Consider the following 19,512-nt stretch of genomic DNA (forward strand, 5'->3'; position numbering starts at 1 on the left):
TGTTGTTGTTGTTGTTGTCCCTCATAACTTGGGGTTAGCCTGCATGGACTTCCTTAACCTAGTGTTATCCAGACATACTGGACTCCACCTTTCCTCATCTCATCAGCCATGTTAGCTTTTGTCAATAAAATTTATAGTCCAATACCTCTGGATTACACACTAGATAAAGACTCGTTTGCATAAATAGCAGATCATGTGGCAAAATTCTTTCTGAATCTCCCAGAAATGCTAGTTTTATACATGCTGTGAATAGAGAATATTTAATAATAATGTGATTTCTACCATCTGCCTTCTTGAGTGATGCTATCTAAAAAGAGTTTCACTTTATTATCTGTAGATGTAAATTGGGTCCTAATGGGGAAACAAAACTGATTATATGATGGCAACTGCTCTTTACCTCCAGATGAAGCTGCTTCCTATGATTTTACTGATGTATACTTAAACAGATAATATCTAAACCAGAGACTCTTTCAACAGATAAACTGAAGTATGCAATATTTTAAAAAATTAACCAGTATTTTAGTTTCCAATTGTTTCATTTTGTTTATTAACCATCATTTCTGGTTCTTTATGGTCTTGTTTTTGCTAATGGTTTCAGCTGATTATGAATAGACATGGTCTAGAGGGGCGGGGTAAAAATCAAATAAATAAATAAAATAAATAAATGTGCTTCATTATTATTATTATTATTATGCTTCCTAGATTTTCTAAATCTTTCCTTTTTTGGTGGTGGAATACCTATGCCATACACCCAAATTTAAACTATTCAACAGCCCTTAATCCAAATATTATTTTGGTAAGAGACCAATATGTACATGTTGGCTGAAAACTTCTTCCATAACTACACAGGCCTAAATGGTAATGATGTTTTCAGCCCACAGCATTAATCTTGAATTTAATATACATTAAAAGTTTCCTATCTCCCCACTCAGGTTTTGAGGGTTCTTTTTGATCTGGAGAAGCTTTGTGGAGCCTTTATTTATTTATTTGATTTATATCCCGCCCATCTAGTCTGGTCAACCACTCTGGGCGGCTTCCAGTAAGGTGTATATGATAAAACATAAGGATTTTACAAACAGTCCATAACACATACAATAATAAAAAAATAATAAATGAAAGAAAAAATAAAGAAAGAATTTAATATTGACAGGAGGGAAGGCCTGAACATACAACCATGTTTTTAGTTGACTCTTAAAAGTGCCCAGCGTAGGGGCCGCAGGAATCACTGGAGGAAGGTTATTCCAGAGGCGAGGAGTCCTTTCGTGTCCTTTCCTTCCGGGCCTCCCTCGGCGTCAGGCTCCTCAGCCTCACCTCCTGGCTCGTGCAGGTGATCCGAGTAGATCTAGGTGGGAGCAGGCGTTCTGCCAAGCATCGGGGTCCTAAACCGTTTAGGGCCTTATATGTAAGCATTAACACTTTGAAGTCAATGCAGAAACGAATGGGCAGCCAGTGCAGCATGGCCAGAGTAGGAGAGATATGTTGGTATTTTCTCACTCCAGTAAGGAGTCTGGCTGCCGCATTCTGCACCACCTGAAGTTTCCGCATCAGCTTCAAAGGGAGCCCCACGTAGAGCGTGTTACAGTAGTCTAATCTAGAGATTACGAGTGCATGTACTAAGGTAGTGAGCACCCCCGTGTCTAGGTAAGGTCGCAGCCGGGCAATCCACTAAAGGTGGAAAAAGGTGGTGCGGACTACCAATAGCACCTGCGTTTCCATGGTGAGCATCGGGTCCAGATGTACACCCATGGACCCCACTCTTCGCGGCTAGGGCCACCCCCCCAAACATGAGGGAGTTTCCCAAGCCACCATCCACAGGGCCGCCCACCCTCAGAACTTCCATGTTGTCCGGGTTCAGCCTTAGCCGCCTAGAGTGGTCGAAATGACTAGATAGGTGGGGTATAAATACAATAAATAAATAAATAAATAAATAAATAAATAAATAAATAAATAAATAAATAAATAAATAAATAAATAAAATAAAATTAGCCTGTTCTCCTGCATCCATTGCAGTATGGCCCCCAGGCAGCGCTGGAGGGACAGGACGGCATCACCTGCAGTTGGTGAAAAGGAGATGTAGAGCTGGGTGTCATCAGCATATTGATGACATGATGCTCCACACCCCCTGATGACCCCACCCAGCGGCCTCATATAGATGTTAAACAACATTGGGGAAATAGTCGACCCCTGTGGAACCCCTTGGAACTGGAAGCAGGGAACGATGGTGATTGTCAGATTTTAAGGGCTTTCCACTTTCAGCCATATTTTGGTTTATTTTATTATTGGTAAAAGAGGAAAGAAAAGAGAACTCAGTGGCTGGTTACATGGGCTTTCAGCCCACTATCTGTTTCGCTGCAGGAATGGGCTGATCTGCTCCTGAAGATGGTGATCAGATAACATCTTTGTTGGAGCACACCCACGCACCTCCAGACTGGTCCTATTCAAACCTTTCTGAGCCCCTATTGGGGGCTTCCCCTTTTTTGGTACAGATAGTTTCAGCATGTGTGATCATTGGAACTGATCCAGAGCAAGCCTTCTGGTTTGAGTTTGCTAAAACCGAGGCTTATTAAACCACTTCATAATACTGGCAAGAGCAAATTCAGTGCGAAACACTGGGTTTCATTAGATTGCACTAATCGGCCCACACCAGCTTGCTCCTTGCTACTAGTGCAGCTACACTCCCATTGAGGTAAGTAAATCCTAATTAATAACCCCAAAGAAAATTCAGGTTTCATTAAAGCCCCTGCTCAGGTCTTGCAGAATTTTGGAAGCCATTAAACCATATGATCACCATAACTCTGAGGCAACTTGACAGCACAAGGATGTGCATGTGCTTGTGTGAATGCAAATGCGTGCGCGCATGCACACATGCACACACAGAGGGGGAGAGAGAGATATAAACCAGAGAAGGTGGCAAAAAGACAATGAAAATACAAGAAGTCGCCTAATCAGTCCTCCACATTCTCTGCTCTATACATTGAATACAAAATAAAACTGTGTTCAGATGTGTTAGTGAGGACGTTGAGGTTTGCCCTAACTGCCCATCCCATGATTTTGAGAGCCACGAGCATCACTTGGATACTTCACCTTTTTCCACATGTCTTGAAACCCAAACCCATTCCATTTGCTCTGCAGGCAGCAGCTTATATAATTTTGTGGCCAACAATAATGCATGTTAACTGATCATTTGCAGATGCTTTAAAAGACAAGTGAGTGATTGCCACCGCCACTCATATGCTGCAAGCGCTAAAGAAGCAGAGTTTGACTGTAGATGGAGGCAATATACATGGGCCAACATAATGCCCTACACTGCCAAACAAAATAAAGTTCCAAACCTGCCAGGAGTTTCCAAGATATTATAATTTAAAAGGGCTCTTCAGAGATATTTAAAGGCAAAAGAAGAAACCACAACTCAAGGGAGCTTAAACTAATGACAGAATATTGCCTGGTAACCTGGTTATTTTTGCCAGTTCTTCTCTGTATGATCTCTTTAGACTGTCATTTTTCTATCCGTTATGAAAGATGCATCTGAACCAGCAATCCTCTTGGCCTCGCTACCATACCTAATTTGAACAAGAACCTGAGAGTTCTGCTATTTCTACCAAAAGAGGAAAATTTGGGCAAAGGGGGACCTGACATTGAGCCAAGTCATACATTACCTTTTCTATTCATGAAAAGCTGTATCCAAAGCTCATTATCTTCCTATAATAGACAGAAAAACTGGACTGATCAAGACCAAAGTAATTTTTATATATTTAAGGAAAATTATATTTTAAAAGGTTTTGTCCCAGCAAGTACCCTCATATCCATACGTTGAGCATTAAATCATACAGGGATTTGTTCCATGGTTCAGTCCACTGCAGGGATGGTTTGGTTCACTCTTTTTTTCCAGCAATCACATGACATAGCCACTAGAGCTAACCAAACTGTCCCCAGAGCAGTCCTGCCTGCACTTTTATGAGCGCCTGTCATGATCCCTCTGGCTGGCTCCATTTCAAGCATATGTGATAGAATTGTAAAATAATGGAACTGGAAGGGGCCTATAAAGCCGTCAAGTCCAACCCACCCCCCCCCCATTCAATGCAGGAATCTGAATCAAAGTATATCTGAGAGATGGTTTTCTAATTTTCTCTTCAGTGCCTCCAGTGTTGGAGCACTTACCACCTCCCAAGGTAATTGACACAATTGTTGTACTGCTCTAACAATTAAGAGGTTTTCCCTGGTATTCAACTGAAATCTGGCTTCCTGTAACTTGAGCCCATTATTATGTATCTTGTACTCTAGGATGATTAAGAACAGATTCTGCCCCTCGTTTGTATGACAATCTTTCAAGTATTTAAAAGTGCTATCATATCTCCCCTCAGTTTTCCTTTCTCAAGGCTAAAAATGCCCAGTTCTTCCATTCTTTCCTCATAAGGCTTGGTTTCCAGATCCCTGATCATTCTTGTTGCCCTCCTCTGAACTTGTTTGTTGGCATCTTTCCTGAAGTGCAGTGTCCAGAAATGGATACAGTACTCAAGATTAGGCCTAAACAGTGCCAAATAGAGGGGAAGTAGTACTACATAGGATTGGGAGACTATACATCTGTTAATGAATCCTAAAATAACATTTGTCTTTTTTTGAGCCACATCACACTGTTGACTCATACTCAGCTTGTGATCTATAACAATGGCAAGAGCCTTCTTGCTTGTAGTATTTCTGAGCCAAGTATCCTCCCAACTGTGTGTTTGTCCCCCCCACAAGTGTAGAACTTTGCACATCCCTGTGAAAGTTCATTCTGTTGTTTCCAGCTCACTGCTCAAGCCTATCAGGATCTTTTTGAAGATTTGTTTCTGTCTTCCAGGCTATTAGCTATTCCATCGAATTTCGTGTCCTCCACAAATTTGATAAGCATTCTCTGCACCCCCCTCATCCAAGTCATTAATAAAACATGGAAGAGCACTGGGCTTGGGACTGAGCCTTATGGTACCCCACTTGTTACCTCAACCCAGTTTGAGAGCCATTGATGAACACAAGTACAATTCTGTAACCAAATTTGTAGCCACCTTATAGTTGTTCTATCCAGCTCACACCTAATTAGCTTGCACTTTGTCAAAAGCTTTGCTGAAGTCAAGATATTTTATATACCTACAGCATTCCCACCATCTACCAGGGATGTTAACAAAAGAATGAGATTGGATTAGTTTGGCAGGATTTATTCTTGACAAATATGTGTTGGCTTCTAATTATTACTACATTGTTTCAAGGTGCTTGCAGATTGACCACTTTATAATCTGCTTCAGAATTTTCCATGAGATTGATTTCAGGCTGGACTGGTCTGTAGTTTCCAGGTTCTTCCTTGTTGCAAATAGCGGGATTAGCCCTCCTCCAATCATCTGGCACTTCACCATGGATTTGGCTGTGGACAGTTTCTTGACTGGTCCTTTAGACCAACCACATAAAATGTTATTTTTCATTTTTTTTAAGTGATGCAGCACCCCGGTGACAGTCTATCAGAGTCTTCTTAAAAAAATTCACTTCCTCTGCCCCTTCATTGATGAGCAGAGGAAATGTTCAATGTGACTCATTAATTAAAACACTTCATGATTTCAGAAGAAGCTAGACCAAATAGGATTGTTTGAGCTCCAATATGCCATTTGGATGCAAAGATTGCATATCACAACTCTATTCAACCCAAAGTGACCCTATTTAGTCCACATCATTCTGCTCCAAAAAAAAGTCAGTGTACACATGCCTTAATTATACCTTTGTCAGACTACCCTAATTATATTAGGTAGATTTACTTTCCTGCTGCTTTTTTAATCTTATGTATTTCCTGGCAACTTTCTCACTTCCTAGTTAATTTTATCTCATCAATACTACCATGTGTGCATTTCTTCACTAAGGGTACCATATGAAGCTGCAAAGGTGTGCATTTGATCACACCAGAAAGGGCTGCTTTAATGGGACTCGTTGCCTTCAATTGACTCTTCCATCTACAGGGGAATCACTCCAGACAGTTCCAAAAAGTAGAAGCTGGGGTCAGGCTGAAGACCTCTCCCTGTGCATCATGTGATTGCCAAGGAAAGACTGCACTAGACTGCTCTATAAGTGGTCCAGATTGTGATCTATTTCCCCATGTGATCAAACACTTTGTGAAACACATGAAAATATTAATGAAAATATTAATTTAAAAAGTCTGTGCCTCTCAACAGCTAAATTGAAACTAAACTTAGAATAAGAGAGTTCAAGTGAAATTTGATGAGAACACAGAAACACACACACACACACACACACACACACACAATCCAACAAGGAAAAGAGACAGAAAACATTTATTTTGAAGCTACTGTTTAGTCTAAAGTAGCTGGAAATACAGAGTATCGCCATTTTAAAATACCAAGAAAGAAGATGTAAGAATAGAGGCCAGACTACACACTACATCCTTAGATGAAGACATTTGTTTTGTTTTTGAGATTGGTCTTTCAATGTAAACACAGTCTTCATTTGCAACTACAATTTTAATTATAAGGGGCTGCCTGAATACCTCTGGAACACAGGTGGAGTACCAAAATCTAATGATGAGCTATTTGTAATATCGAGTTTGGACCTCATTCTCTACGCTAAATGAAGTTTTATGCTAAATGAACTGAGCAGAGCATCAGCAAATTAGGGCCATAACTGGCTTTTTTAAAAAGCCTAGCCAATAATATATGAAGAATTCATTTTTAAAATGGTTAAAGCCAATTTAGGGGACTCTGATATTGGCCATATCTGCATGGGCAGCACAGTTTCTGGGAAACATGTTGCTTTGTATGGTAAATGATATGAGCAGACAATTTTATGTTTACCCCCAAAAGGTCTGGTGCAACCATAGAGGCACTACGAATGTGTATACTCACAAACAGTTGAATGAAGAGGGCTTACTAGCTTCAACACAACCTTTCAATTCAATTAAAAATACAGGTATAAAGATATAAATCTAGCAGCAGAAATGATTTCAAAATAGATTACAAAAAAACATGTACTTATGCCAAACTCCCCCTTTTTCTTTTACTGTTAGACATAAGACAACATAAAACAACATGATATAATAGTGCCTCAATAGTTTGACATCTAACCTACTGCCATATTTCCATTTTATTTTATTTTATTATGTTTTTACTGTGTATTATTGCTCTTACTTGTTTTGTATCTTTAACATTTTATTTAGCCTCTTGTTAATCCTTGTCACTATGTTACTTTTATTGCTTACTTTGTTGTAAACTGCCCAGAGTGGCCTTGACTGCCAGATGGGCAGTATAAAAATAATTCCAATCCAATCCAATCCAATCCAATCCAATCCAATCCAATCCAATCCAATCCAATCCAATCCAATCCAATCCAATCCAACCAACCAACCAACCAACCAACCAACCAACCAACCAACCAACCAACCAACCAACCAACCAACCAACCAACCAACCAACCAACCAACCAACCAACCAACCAACCAACCAACCAACCAACCAACCAACCAATCCAAACCAACCAACCAACCAACCCCAACCAACCCCAACCAATCCCAACCAATCCCAACCAACCAACCAACCAACCAACCAACCAACCAACCAACCAACCAACCAACCAACCAACCAACCAGATTTTTTTTCCCTGGGTCACACACCCACTCTCTGAATGACTGTCTATATTTGGGTTAAAGAGGCCGGAAAAAGTAACTGGATATACTGCCCCTTCCAAACCTACAGCCTCAATTCTATTTTATTCTGAAGCCATTTTGTATTACACAGAGTTTTCTCTGCTTCAGATTATTTTTTTTCTGCCTTCTGTCTGTCTTTACTCTCTCTCCATTCCAAGAAAGCCTCGTCATGCCGAATCACTAATGACCTCCACTTCAGCATTTTGGCAATCCATCATAAGTCTCTTCTCTCAGTTATTATTTGGGACTCAAGTTGTACTGCCTGGTTTCCATCAAAATAAGACAGTAATTGTAACCCTGACATAAATCTTGACTGCTCTTTCCTCACAGCCTTCTTTCACCAGGTTATGCTCACACTCTGTCTGGAAATCCTTTTTATGTTGCTGTTAACCACACAAATAAGGTGAAGCTTTGCTTTTCCTGAATTAAAACCCCATGTAGCTTGTTTCAATTCCTTCTGAGATAAACTTGTTCAATACAAAGAATTATTATAATATATTCTCGAAGGCTTTCACGGCCGGGATCTGATGGTTGTTGTGGGTTTTTCAAGCTCTTTGGCCATGTTTTGAAGGTTGTTGTTCCTGACATTTCAGGCTGGCATTTTCAGTCCTCTGAAGATGCCGGCCACAGAGACTGGCGAAACGTCAGGAAGAACAACATTCTGAACAAGGCCAAAGAGCCCGAAAAACCCACAACAACCAATCATTATAATACTCTGGCAATTCTCAAGCATTTTTAACCATTTCTTCAAAGGTTGCTTTCCATTCCTATCCAAAAGTCCCTTTCACAGCAGAGTTATCAGCCTGCTTTGAGGACAGTTCAAAGGAAATTTTCCTTATGTAAAAATCCCACACCTTGGAAATTACATTTTAAAAATAATTAGAGCTCCCAGAAAAATAGATACTTGTCAATATATTTGGATTTTTTAAAAAGTAACTATTTGCTTTCTCATTTCTGAAAAGTAAGTAGCAATCAAAGCCTTGCTCCTTGCTCTGCCTGCTGGGTTCATCAGAAGTACCTACATGGTCCTTACATTTCCCTGGGGTTTATGAATACTGAGAAGGCTCGATCTGGAAACTCAAGAGCTCAATTATGTGTGACCACATTGGCTTTGACATGGATTGTTCCTACAGAGATATATGTGAATGTACAGCTGGCGGAAGAGGTATGCAACACAGAAAGGAATGGTGTCACCTCCCTCCCACACATAGCTTTCAAGCATGGACAAATTAATTCAAGGCTTTGTTTATGTCTGGCTCATTTATTTGCAAGACTTCCCTTTCAGCTATTGCGGTGTTCTGTAGGACTGCCTTTGAAAATCCCTGAAAAATTCAGTTAGTTCCTTATATCACTGAGGAATTGCAGGGCCTGGATGAACATAAAATCTCAGTTCTGTGTTCTTTACTATCAACTAATTTTTTCCTCAACTATTCCTCCTTGGCTTTCAGCCCATTTCCGAGGGTTGAAAGCCCTTTGCAGTTTGGGCCCAATGTAACTCAAAGACTACCTTTCTCCACATGTACCTATTCAGATGCTAATATTTTCTCCAAAGGCTCCTCTCTGTTGCCCCCCAGCAAGTGAGCCCACTGAGTTGTCTACATAAGGTGGCTAGTTCTGGGATGGAATGTCTTACCCAGGAACTTTTGTTTTAATTTGTTTTAGCCTTCAGCAGAAAGCTCCTTGTTACTCATGCTGCACTCTCATGGTTGTTTTAACAGCTCTTTAAAGTTATTTTATTTCTTGAAATGAAAAGCTCCGAGAAATTTATTACATATATAGCTATAAATATTATAAAGTGATAAAGAGTGTCTAACAAGCAAAAGAATTTCAGCAAAATGTTTTAGTTTTGTATGCCATCAGTAAAGTATGCCATTTTCCAGATAGCAGTTACAGATACATTCTAGATATAAATATGAATATATCTATAGCTAGACACATACATTTTATAATACTGTTATATATATATATATATATATATACACACACACACACACACACACAAACATATATACATATATCATATTACATTTTAATAAAATTTATTATATAATATAAATATTAATATTTACATAAATATAATATAATATTTACATAATTATATTTACATAACTATAGATATATTTTAAAACACATTTAGTTTAGTGAACAGACTTTCTTGCTGTCATTATAGAAACACGAGGGGATTCCTCACATTTCTTAGTAAACCCATCAAAGAGATTGCAAAGATCATGAATGTTACATACATACCATGAACGGCGAGTCTGAGCTCCTTAAGCTGTTTACCAGCAGAATTGGTTGCGCTGCACTGATACCGCCCTTTGTCAATTCTCCGAGCACTCTTAATATGCAGGATCTGGCCTTTGTCCAAAATTTCAATGTTAGGATCTCCTAAGAAGAGGGGCCTGAAGTGGGAAGAACTCACTACATTTGTCATGCCATGGCTCTTCTCCTATGTACACAAGCCCTGTGAGCACAGTAAGACTTACATCTGAACACACACAGAATTGCACTCGGTGTCTATATATACACACACACACACTCAGCTGTCCTATCACCTTTTGACAGGGTCCAATCACCCAGACAAGACTGCAGAATCTGAGAGAGAGCATCTCCCCAAGTCCCTTACACAGCAGCCTGTGTTTCATATGCTTATGCATGCCTGTGCGTTCCCTCAAACCCAGATAAGCCACTTCAGGGGAACTGCAGAAGGCTGCAAAGGTAGGGAATAGGAAAGAAAAATCTTCAAGTTCCACCAGCAGAAGAATGTTAGGTTTGCATTTAAATGTTTTACCTACAAAAATGCACTACAAGGAAAATCATGTTCCTGTTAGTATTTTCCATCTGACGTAACACTTTGCACGCACAGTTTCTATAGCTCTTCTCTCACTGGGGAAAAATCGTACATTTTGAAACAATCTACTGGGGTGATCCTCCACATAATTAACACCAATGAAGTTCTTTGAGAGAGGGGTAGAAATATTTATTTCTCGTTCCTGTTCATTATTTTCACAGAACAGCAAGCCAGTATATATGTAAATATGGTTGCATCAAGATAATCCCAATGGCCACCATACCCTCTCCCACGTCTTGACCCTGGATGCGAGCAAACCTCTCTGTAACTACCCTGTTTCCCTGAAAATATGACCTAACCTGAAAATAAGCCCTAGTATGATTTTTCAGAAGGCTCATAATATAAGCCCTACCCCCAAAAATAAGCCCTAGTTAAGTGTAAGCCCACCCTCTGCCCTTGTACAACAACCAGAAGAAGATGACACGACTGTATTTAAATAAATGTAGACCATTGCACATGAAAAAAATAATAAATCATCCCCTGAAAATAAGCCCTAATGTGTTTTTTGAGCAAGAATTAATATGACCCGGTCTTATTTTCGGGGAAACACAGTACCATGTCTCTGACTGTGGCACTGATGTTGCATCTGTATTGCAAATTTAAGCCAATGCCAAATTTCTTTAATAGTTCCAACAAACCAAGGAACTGGAGAAGCCGTGGCTCTAACATTCCAAGGAATTCTCAGCACTCTCACAAAAGGACAGTCCCCAAGGCCCTTTGCACAGCGCCACTTTGTTCAACACTTATACTCATTTCAGAACCATTTAATCATGATATGTAGAAGTATTTAAACTATTACTAACATCAATTTTACAGCCTTTATTCCATTACTAAGAATTTTTACAATGCACGTGCTCTAGTTGATCCAAAGTGGGATTAAACTATCTGATAAAAATGGAACATCAGCTAACAGCTGATTTCTACAGTGCACAGACTGCCAAGTGGAACTTACTATTAGGATATTCTCTTTGGCTGGCCACAGGTCTGCATTACTAAACATGAATGCTATTTGTCCAAGAATATTTATATACTCATTTTTGTTGTCCAACTAACATTTGTACTGCCAGATTTCATCCCCTTAATGGGATTTTCCTGGAAGATGAGCAATTAAGAGGCACAAACTCAGTCTTGCGGTAGACTGTCCTGGATGTAGCTATGTACATCTGCAAATGTGTTCAATGCGATTATGTATTCTGTCTAACAAATTATATAGCAGGCTTGATCCATCTCCAATTCCTCCTGTGCAACTTGCCCTAAGGAAATCATTTGCTCTGGTGTAACTCCAATCTATTTAGATAACGTATTGGCTTTGCATCATTCTCTTTTAATTCATCTTGTCCACGTGACTATATTCTTTCTTTGGAACGTATAACATTGAAATGTACACCACTACCTCAAAGCCATGGGATATATTGATGTGGGTTGCACAAGGCCCAGTTAAACTGGTACTAGGTAGAATATAGGTGGAATAAGATATTCCCCAATGTTAGAAAAGATTGAGCAATCCATTATGTAGATGGGATAGATTAGAGGCTTTGGCAATTCTCAACACCACAGATCATGACTCTACACTGTAAAAGATGCCATAAGTATGGTAGATGGTAGTGAAAGACCTGGGATATCCATACATGGGTCTCTCACTTAAGTCCACCCATAGGACATACTGCATAGTGAAAGTATGGCTCTGATCTACTCTACCAACAACAGGAGAAGGAGGAATACACTGGTTTCTCACTTCTCTTTTCTACACATATGTTTGCAACAATTTGAGGACTGGCACATACTTGCCATCTTTGAACCACTGGATGGTGGGGAAAGGAGAGCCACTGACTCTACATTCCAAAGTGGCATCTTGGTTGAGGACGACTGAAGCTTCACTGGGTGTATCTGCACCTCTTATAGTAGGTGGGACTAGGTGAAAAAGAAAAGGAGAAGAGTCAGAAATATAATAGGAGGAAGACAAATAAAATGTATAATGGAATAGGTTGCAAATCTTTCAGCAGAAAGACTAAGGAATGAGGCTAATCATAAAAATAACAGAATCTATTTCATTTTGTTTTCAGTTGTAAATGTAAATGTATGCATCTCAAAATGTACCCACTGAGTTTTTTTCATATGATATGAATAGTGCAGAAATCATTGCTACCAGTGTCCATTCTTAAAACAGGGTCTACACTTGAATAGTGGCAATTTGGGATCAACAGCAATGGCAGGAGGACCCTGAAGCAGATTTCTACAGTGAGACCTAGCATAGGCATCAACACACTATTCCTGCCTAAGATGATAGGCATCTTAGGCAGGAACTCTACATGGCCCAGGAAAGCCACTATTCCTCAAGACCTTGTTGCTGACATTTGTAGCACATGGATAATAATACTGAAATATATTTACAGGGCTTCAGAAGCACTATATGGTGTTACGTATGTTGTTGTTGTTGTTGTTGTTGTTGTTGTTGTTGTTGTTGTTGTTGTTGTTGTAGTACATGGTCCATAAAATGTTGGCTAGATTTGGTTCCTTGGGTCATTCCCAATGACCTAGAATATTCATGGGTATTTCCTCAAAATATGTGTTGTTCCAAGTAAAACAGCTGCCAGTGTTTAGTACATTGTGATCTCATGTATACCAAGAGTATAAAGATGATTTTCTAGGTCTTTTGCTATTGCACTCAAAGAACCAGTTACAATTGGAACAATTTTAGTTTTCTTTTGTCACAATCAGTCCATCTTGATTTGTCTTTATACCATAGCCTCCTATCCTTGTGAGGCTACTGGTTACCCTGGCCTAACGTTATGACAATAAATCTTCAATGATACAATAATGGCTTTTGGCCTATGTTTTATCTGTGCTTGTTTACTATGTTATTAGATGTCTTAAAAGAAGATGTTAGCATGGAAGTTAATGTTTTATAATGGATCACCTGTTTTTCAAGGTTATGGAAATTAGATTTTAATTGTAATATATTGTTGGTCTTTGACTGTAAATAAGCGATTGATTGAGTTTGTCTTTATACATGGCAATCTTTTCATGTTTTTATTTTGTCAGTTCTAACATCCCCAGGTATCTATTATCCAGACCTACTTCCTTTCAACAACTATCAGTTCAGGTGTGTTGTGAGCCAGATATTTTATCAGTTTGAATCTGGAATAATATTTTGACTTCTCCATTTTCAACTTTTTTTTCAGTTTTGTGGTCCCAACAGTTTTTGACCACTGGTATATTATAATTCTTACAAAAATTCCAAAATACCATTGCTGCAACTTTCTTATTCTTATTTTTATTCTAGTTCCTATTATCATTGCCACTATCATTATTACCATTATCATCATCCCTAGTTTAACAGCTGTAAAGTATGAGTATAGACAGTTTTGTGATTCAAACTAATCATTTGTGTTTTCCCATAACAGAACAAGCTGTTCAAAAGAACAATCTTAGATGCTTCTTTGCATCTTTTTATAAGGATAGGTGGGGGCTGAATCATATCAAAGTATGCAACCCAACCAAGTTCAAAAGACATTTACAAAATAATGTAAAAGACTGGTATATTTTACACAGTTGGTCTATGATTTCTGCCTGCATTATATCCTTAGTCAGGTATACTTGAAATACCAAAGCCTGCTTTTTCAAAGTGTCATCTTCACTGAGACTAACCTTGTACATCTACAATGAAGAACTTCTCTACGCTTCCTGCTATATTGGTAGCTTTGCACGAATACTGGCCAGCCTCACCAGTAGCAGCTTTAAGAAGCCTCAACAGCTTTCCATTATTCAAAATCTGTAGAGTATTGCTCTCCACAACCTGAAAAAGATCCAAAATTAACTAATGAAACATCTATCAACACTGCATCTGAATTGTACAGATCACCCACTCTGTTTCCTTTGCCTGATTAGACTACTGTACTTTCAGAGGATTCCTAGAATAAAGGAATAATGGCAGATGCTAAAAAAATGTTACTTTGTTTGTTTGTTTTGTATACCACTCCATTAGTGCAATGCACTATTCTGGGTGGTTTACAACATACTACCCTCTATGAAGCTGAGGCTCCAGTACTTTGGCCATCTCATGAGAAGAGAAGACTCCTTGGAAAAGACCTTGATGTTAGGAAAGTGTGACGGCAAGAGGAGAAGGGGACGACAGAGGATGAGATGGCTGGACAGTGTCTGCGAAGCAACCAACAGGAATTTGACATAACTACGGGAGGCAGTGGAAGACAGGAGGGCCTGACGTGCTCTGGTCCATGGGGTCACGAAAAGTTGGACATGACTAAACGACAACGACGACCCTCTATGATAGTGGCTCCCAACCTTGGGTCATCCAGGTGTTCTTGGACTGCAATTCCTAGAAGCCTTCACCACCAGTTGAGCTGGCTGAGGGTTTCTGGGAGTTGCAAGGTTGGGCACCAATGCTCTATGGCATTTTCACCGGAATCAAAAATTGGATGGGACAGATACTTCTAAAGCACCAGTGAGTGGAAAAGATGTACAGTACCCAGGGACTAGTTTTCTCTTAAACTAGAAAAAAACAGTAGTTTTGCAGAAATAACTATAGTCCAAAGCTGCAGAAATCCCTCAGGAGTCGAAATTTTGATATTACATGTCAGATTCTCTACTTAAAAGGGGACCCCTGTGGATAGATGGATCAGGAATCTTGACACATCTCTTCCAGAGCTTTAGCCCTTCCAAACTCAGGAGGTAAAATGGAGCTGGTAAAAGACCCTGTTGTGGATAGAGTGATGGGGTGATCACCTGGAGGACAAATAAAGCCATCTTAATATTGTTTCCATCAAATTGCAAGTTCTTGCAAAAGAGGGAATGGAAGAAACATACTTGTAACCATTAACCTTCATGGCAATATATCTTTTTTTTTTTTTTTTTTTTTGCAGAAGAACCGCTCAGACTTTTGCAATGGCCAGTTCAAATCTATCTGAACAAAACCACCATTCTCAAACACTTTCCCCGAATCAGGAGGTACAAAAATATTCACAGTTCATTTTTGAAGCTTTGATGCTTTTGAACTTGATCAAACAACTGACAACACCTATACGTACCTGGGTGTCATCTTTATACCAAGTGATGATTGGAAATGGGTTGCCAGATACTTCACAGAATAGACTTACTGACTGATTAATAGTTACAGATGCATTTGTCACTTTGTCCTGATCTCTGATTTCAGGCGGAACTGCAATCAAATAAGCCATGTAAACATTTAGGTTAGAAGCAAAGCAAAGTGTGCTGCTTATATATCATCCCATAGTGCTTAAAGCACTCTCTTTACAATTAAATTATGCAGACGACATATTGCCCCCCTCAGCAAGCTGGGTATTCAATTTTCTGACCTCCAAAGAATGGAAGGCTGAATCAATCTTGAGCCAGCTACCTAAGCGCAGGTTAAAACTCAGGTCTTCAGTAGACTTTTTACTGCACTAAAGGGCTCCTAATATTCAAATGTAAGCTTTTGCATTTATAAAAATAATCCTACTTGTAGTTTGCCTACCACAACAAATTGAATCTTTTTTTAAAATTGTTTTTCTTATATGCCAATTAGCATTCATCCTAGATGGATAACGGAAGAAGCATTTTAAATTTCAAAGGACAGGCTAGAAGCAAAAGGTGATAGACGTAGACTCAGAATCCCAAATACAGTTTTCCAGCAATTGTCACATAAAGATAATGAGAACTATTCCAACAACCAGTGAACAGAAACAGAGGAGAACAACAAGGGGGGGGGGACAAGAAATCTCTTCCAGAAGATTCAAGAAATCAAAGAGAAATTTCAGCCTAGATTAATTAGGAATCCAGAAAACCCAACAAAGAAGCTACACTATCTGACCAAGACAAAATAAAGAGAAGGTAGAAAAAGTATACTGAAGACTTATACAGAAGAGACAAAAGATGGCAGACTGCTTTAAGAGGAATCCTATAACAAAGAATCTGCAGTTCTAGAAAGGGAAGTGAAAGCTGCTCTGAAAGAACTAGGAAGAAATAAATGATCAGGTAGCTACAGATGAAATACCAATTGAATTCTTTCAAGCTACAGAGAATGAATCCGTCAAAATCTTAAGATAATATGCCAGCAGATATGGAAAGCAAAACAATGGCCCACAGATTGGAAATGCTTGATATACATTCCAATAATTAAGAAAGGAGATGCCAAGAAGTACAGTAACTATAAAATCATTGCTCCAGTTTCCCATGCAAGTAAAGTGATGATCAATGTCTTGTAGCAAAGGCTTTTACTTTATGTGGAAAAAATGCCTGATGTTCAAGCTGGATTCAGAAAAGGAAAGCGACACTCAAAATCATATTGCAAATATCCTCTGGCTACTGCACAGCACCAAAGAATTTCAGAAGTTCAGTTATGCTTTATAGATGACAGGAAAGCCTTTGAATGTATAGATTGTGAGAGACTATGGATTGTTCTGAAATAGATGAGTGTGCCTGGGCACTTAATTGTTCAGATGCATAACCTGTATGGTGGACAAGAAGCTACCATTAAGACAGAATATGAAGAGACAGAATGGTTTCCTATAGGCAAAGGTGGTTATACAAGGGTCCATTTTATCCACATCTGTACAATTTGTATACAGAATATATCATATGGAAAGCCAGACTAGATTCAGATGAAAGAGGAATGAAAATTAGTGGAAGAAGCTTCAATAATGTAAGATATGCAGATTACAACATCTTTCTGGCAGAAAGAAGCAATGACTTGAAATGATTTTTCAGGACAATGAAATAAGAAAGGGTCTCATACCAACTCTCCTCAGACTGAAGATTATCATCTGTATGTATAATGTTAAATAATGAAAAAAAAATGTTTACCATGAACCTTCAGATTATATGTTCTCTCTGTGCTCCCAGCTTCATTTACTGCAGTGCAGACATATTCTCCATTGTTGAATGGTGAAACTGAAGCAATGACCAGCAGAGTTCCATCTTCCAATATAGAAATACCAGGTTCAGAACCAGTTAGTTCCCTGTTGTTGTGTAGCCATTTTATAATAGGTTTTGGAGTACCTATAGAGGGGGGAGAGGGGATTTTATACAAGAATGTTTGTATTTTAATTTCAAAAAGAAAGATGGCAATTAAATATGCATTCAAGACTTCAAACACATGTTTATTTTGACCTATAGGTTAAATGAGCTAAATTTCACAACCTTCCTGCAACAACCTGCAACGAATTTAATAACTTAGGTGGTTTTCCTTGATGTAAAAGAGAAGCAGTTACATTCCCAGGAAAATGTCATTTACAGGCACCTTGCCAGCATGAAGAGCAAGATATTGCTTGCAATTCAGAGTGTCTCCTAGATAGACAAAATTGCTGAAGGAAGCCTAAGGTAATGTGGTTCATCTATATAAATCAGCTTGTGGTGAAGATTCATCTGGTCAGGGACATACGAAGCTCCAAAATGTATTTCACAAGAGATCTCAATATCCCTCATATACAGTTATGTCAAAAAGAGGGTACACTATCTTTGAATTCTACGGTTTTATGTATTATCTGGTCCTTCACAGGTCTGAAAATTAGGTAAATACAACCTCAGATGAACAAGAGCACATGACATATTATACCATGTCATTATATATTTTACAAAAATGAAGCCAAAATTGAAAAGCTACATGTGAAAACTAAGTATCACACTGAGAGCACATTAGTGTAGGAGAAACATAACTCAGGCAAATATTTGTACCTGAAAAAAAAAAAACCAGGCTTCAGAGGATTCACACACTCCTAAAGAGTTAATCACAAAACAACACAAACTAATCTGGGGACTCTGTGAGTTAACAGACAGTTCTGGGGTGATGCTGACACACATTTCACCCTTAAGAATTTTCCTCTTCCTATGGTGGCTTGTCTGTAATATGTATTTCTACACTAAGCCAGATATAGGATGAAAAATTCCAAAGAAAACCCCTTATATTATTCTATCAGATTTTTTTCAGCAAAGTGTGCTCAAAAGAGGTTTAAAGTTATTAATGACAGCAGCAGTTGAACCAACTGTGGCATTATTCCAAGAATAAAAACATTCATCTCAGATGTGTCATATATTCACTTGGGTGGCAGGGTTTATAACTGCCTGTGACAAATTGGGTATGAATAGAACTGGCCAGCCTGATTCTGTGGCCTTCTAAAAGAAGAATGTTTTTTAAGCAGAGACAAAAACACAACCCCCTTCTGTCTTTCTTTCTTTCTTTCTTTCTTTCTTTCTTTCTTTCTTTCTTTCTTTCTTTCTTTCTTTCTTTCTTTCTTTCTTTCTTTCTTTCTAGCTTTATATGTTTTTGTGGTTACTGCTGTGGTCTCAGTATCCAAAGTTATTGCACATAAACATTAATGTTAAAATAGAAACAACAGAGCAAAACTAGAAAACTAAGGATGCAATTTTTCTCCCTTTATGCAAGACTAAGCTCCACTGAAATCAGCAGAACCTACTTCTTAGTAGACATGTACAGAATTATGCTTGATTTTCCTATTATTTTTACTGTTACCAGAGACTTCTCATCTAATATGAATTCAATGTAATATAGATCATGAAAACATGGAAATCAGTCTGGTGTTTCCAAAAGACAGTACAAACACTGTTAAATGATATGAGGTTCCACACCTTTTGCTGGACATGGGAAGGCAATCTGCTCATTTGCTACTCTTTCTTGAAATGGAGTGTTGTATGGTGGATCAAGTGCAGCTACAGTAGGAGCCTCTAAAATAAGGAACAGAAATGGAATGTTTTATAAATATATATGTGGATTATTTCCTCAAAACCCTATTTTAAAATTCAAATGCTTTAGGCAATCTTACAAAATTCTCTCCTCTAGACCCCTTAAATCTGAATTAGTTCTTTTTAAAATTTGAGGGGGTCTCTCTCTCTCTCTCTCTCTCTCTCTCTCTCTCTCTCTCTCTCTCTCTCTCTCTCTCTCTCTCTCTCTCTCACACACACACACACACACACACACACACACACACACACACACACACACACACACACACAC

At 38.7% G+C, this 19,512-nt stretch overlaps 1 protein-coding gene across 1 annotated transcript in view; it reads right to left on the reverse strand.

The window, feature by feature from the left end:
- The window catches only part of HMCN1 (hemicentin 1), a 372,920-nt gene that overhangs the window by 180,726 nt on the left and 172,682 nt on the right, over positions 1 to 19,512 (reverse strand). Inside the window, exons 26-31 of the mRNA XM_078393073.1 lie at positions 19,128 to 19,223; positions 17,346 to 17,540; positions 15,572 to 15,702; positions 14,175 to 14,322; positions 12,311 to 12,437; positions 9,923 to 10,077 (exon numbers count right to left, since the gene is read on the reverse strand). Coding sequence (XP_078249199.1) covers positions 9,923 to 10,077; positions 12,311 to 12,437; positions 14,175 to 14,322; positions 15,572 to 15,702; positions 17,346 to 17,540; positions 19,128 to 19,223 — 852 coding nt within the window. The remainder of the gene's footprint in view (positions 1 to 9,922; positions 10,078 to 12,310; positions 12,438 to 14,174; positions 14,323 to 15,571; positions 15,703 to 17,345; positions 17,541 to 19,127; positions 19,224 to 19,512) is intronic.

The sequence above is a fragment of the Pogona vitticeps genome, chromosome 4 (genome assembly GCF_051106095.1).
Source record: "Pogona vitticeps strain Pit_001003342236 chromosome 4, PviZW2.1, whole genome shotgun sequence".
NCBI classification, from domain to species: Eukaryota; Metazoa; Chordata; class Lepidosauria; order Squamata; family Agamidae; genus Pogona; species Pogona vitticeps.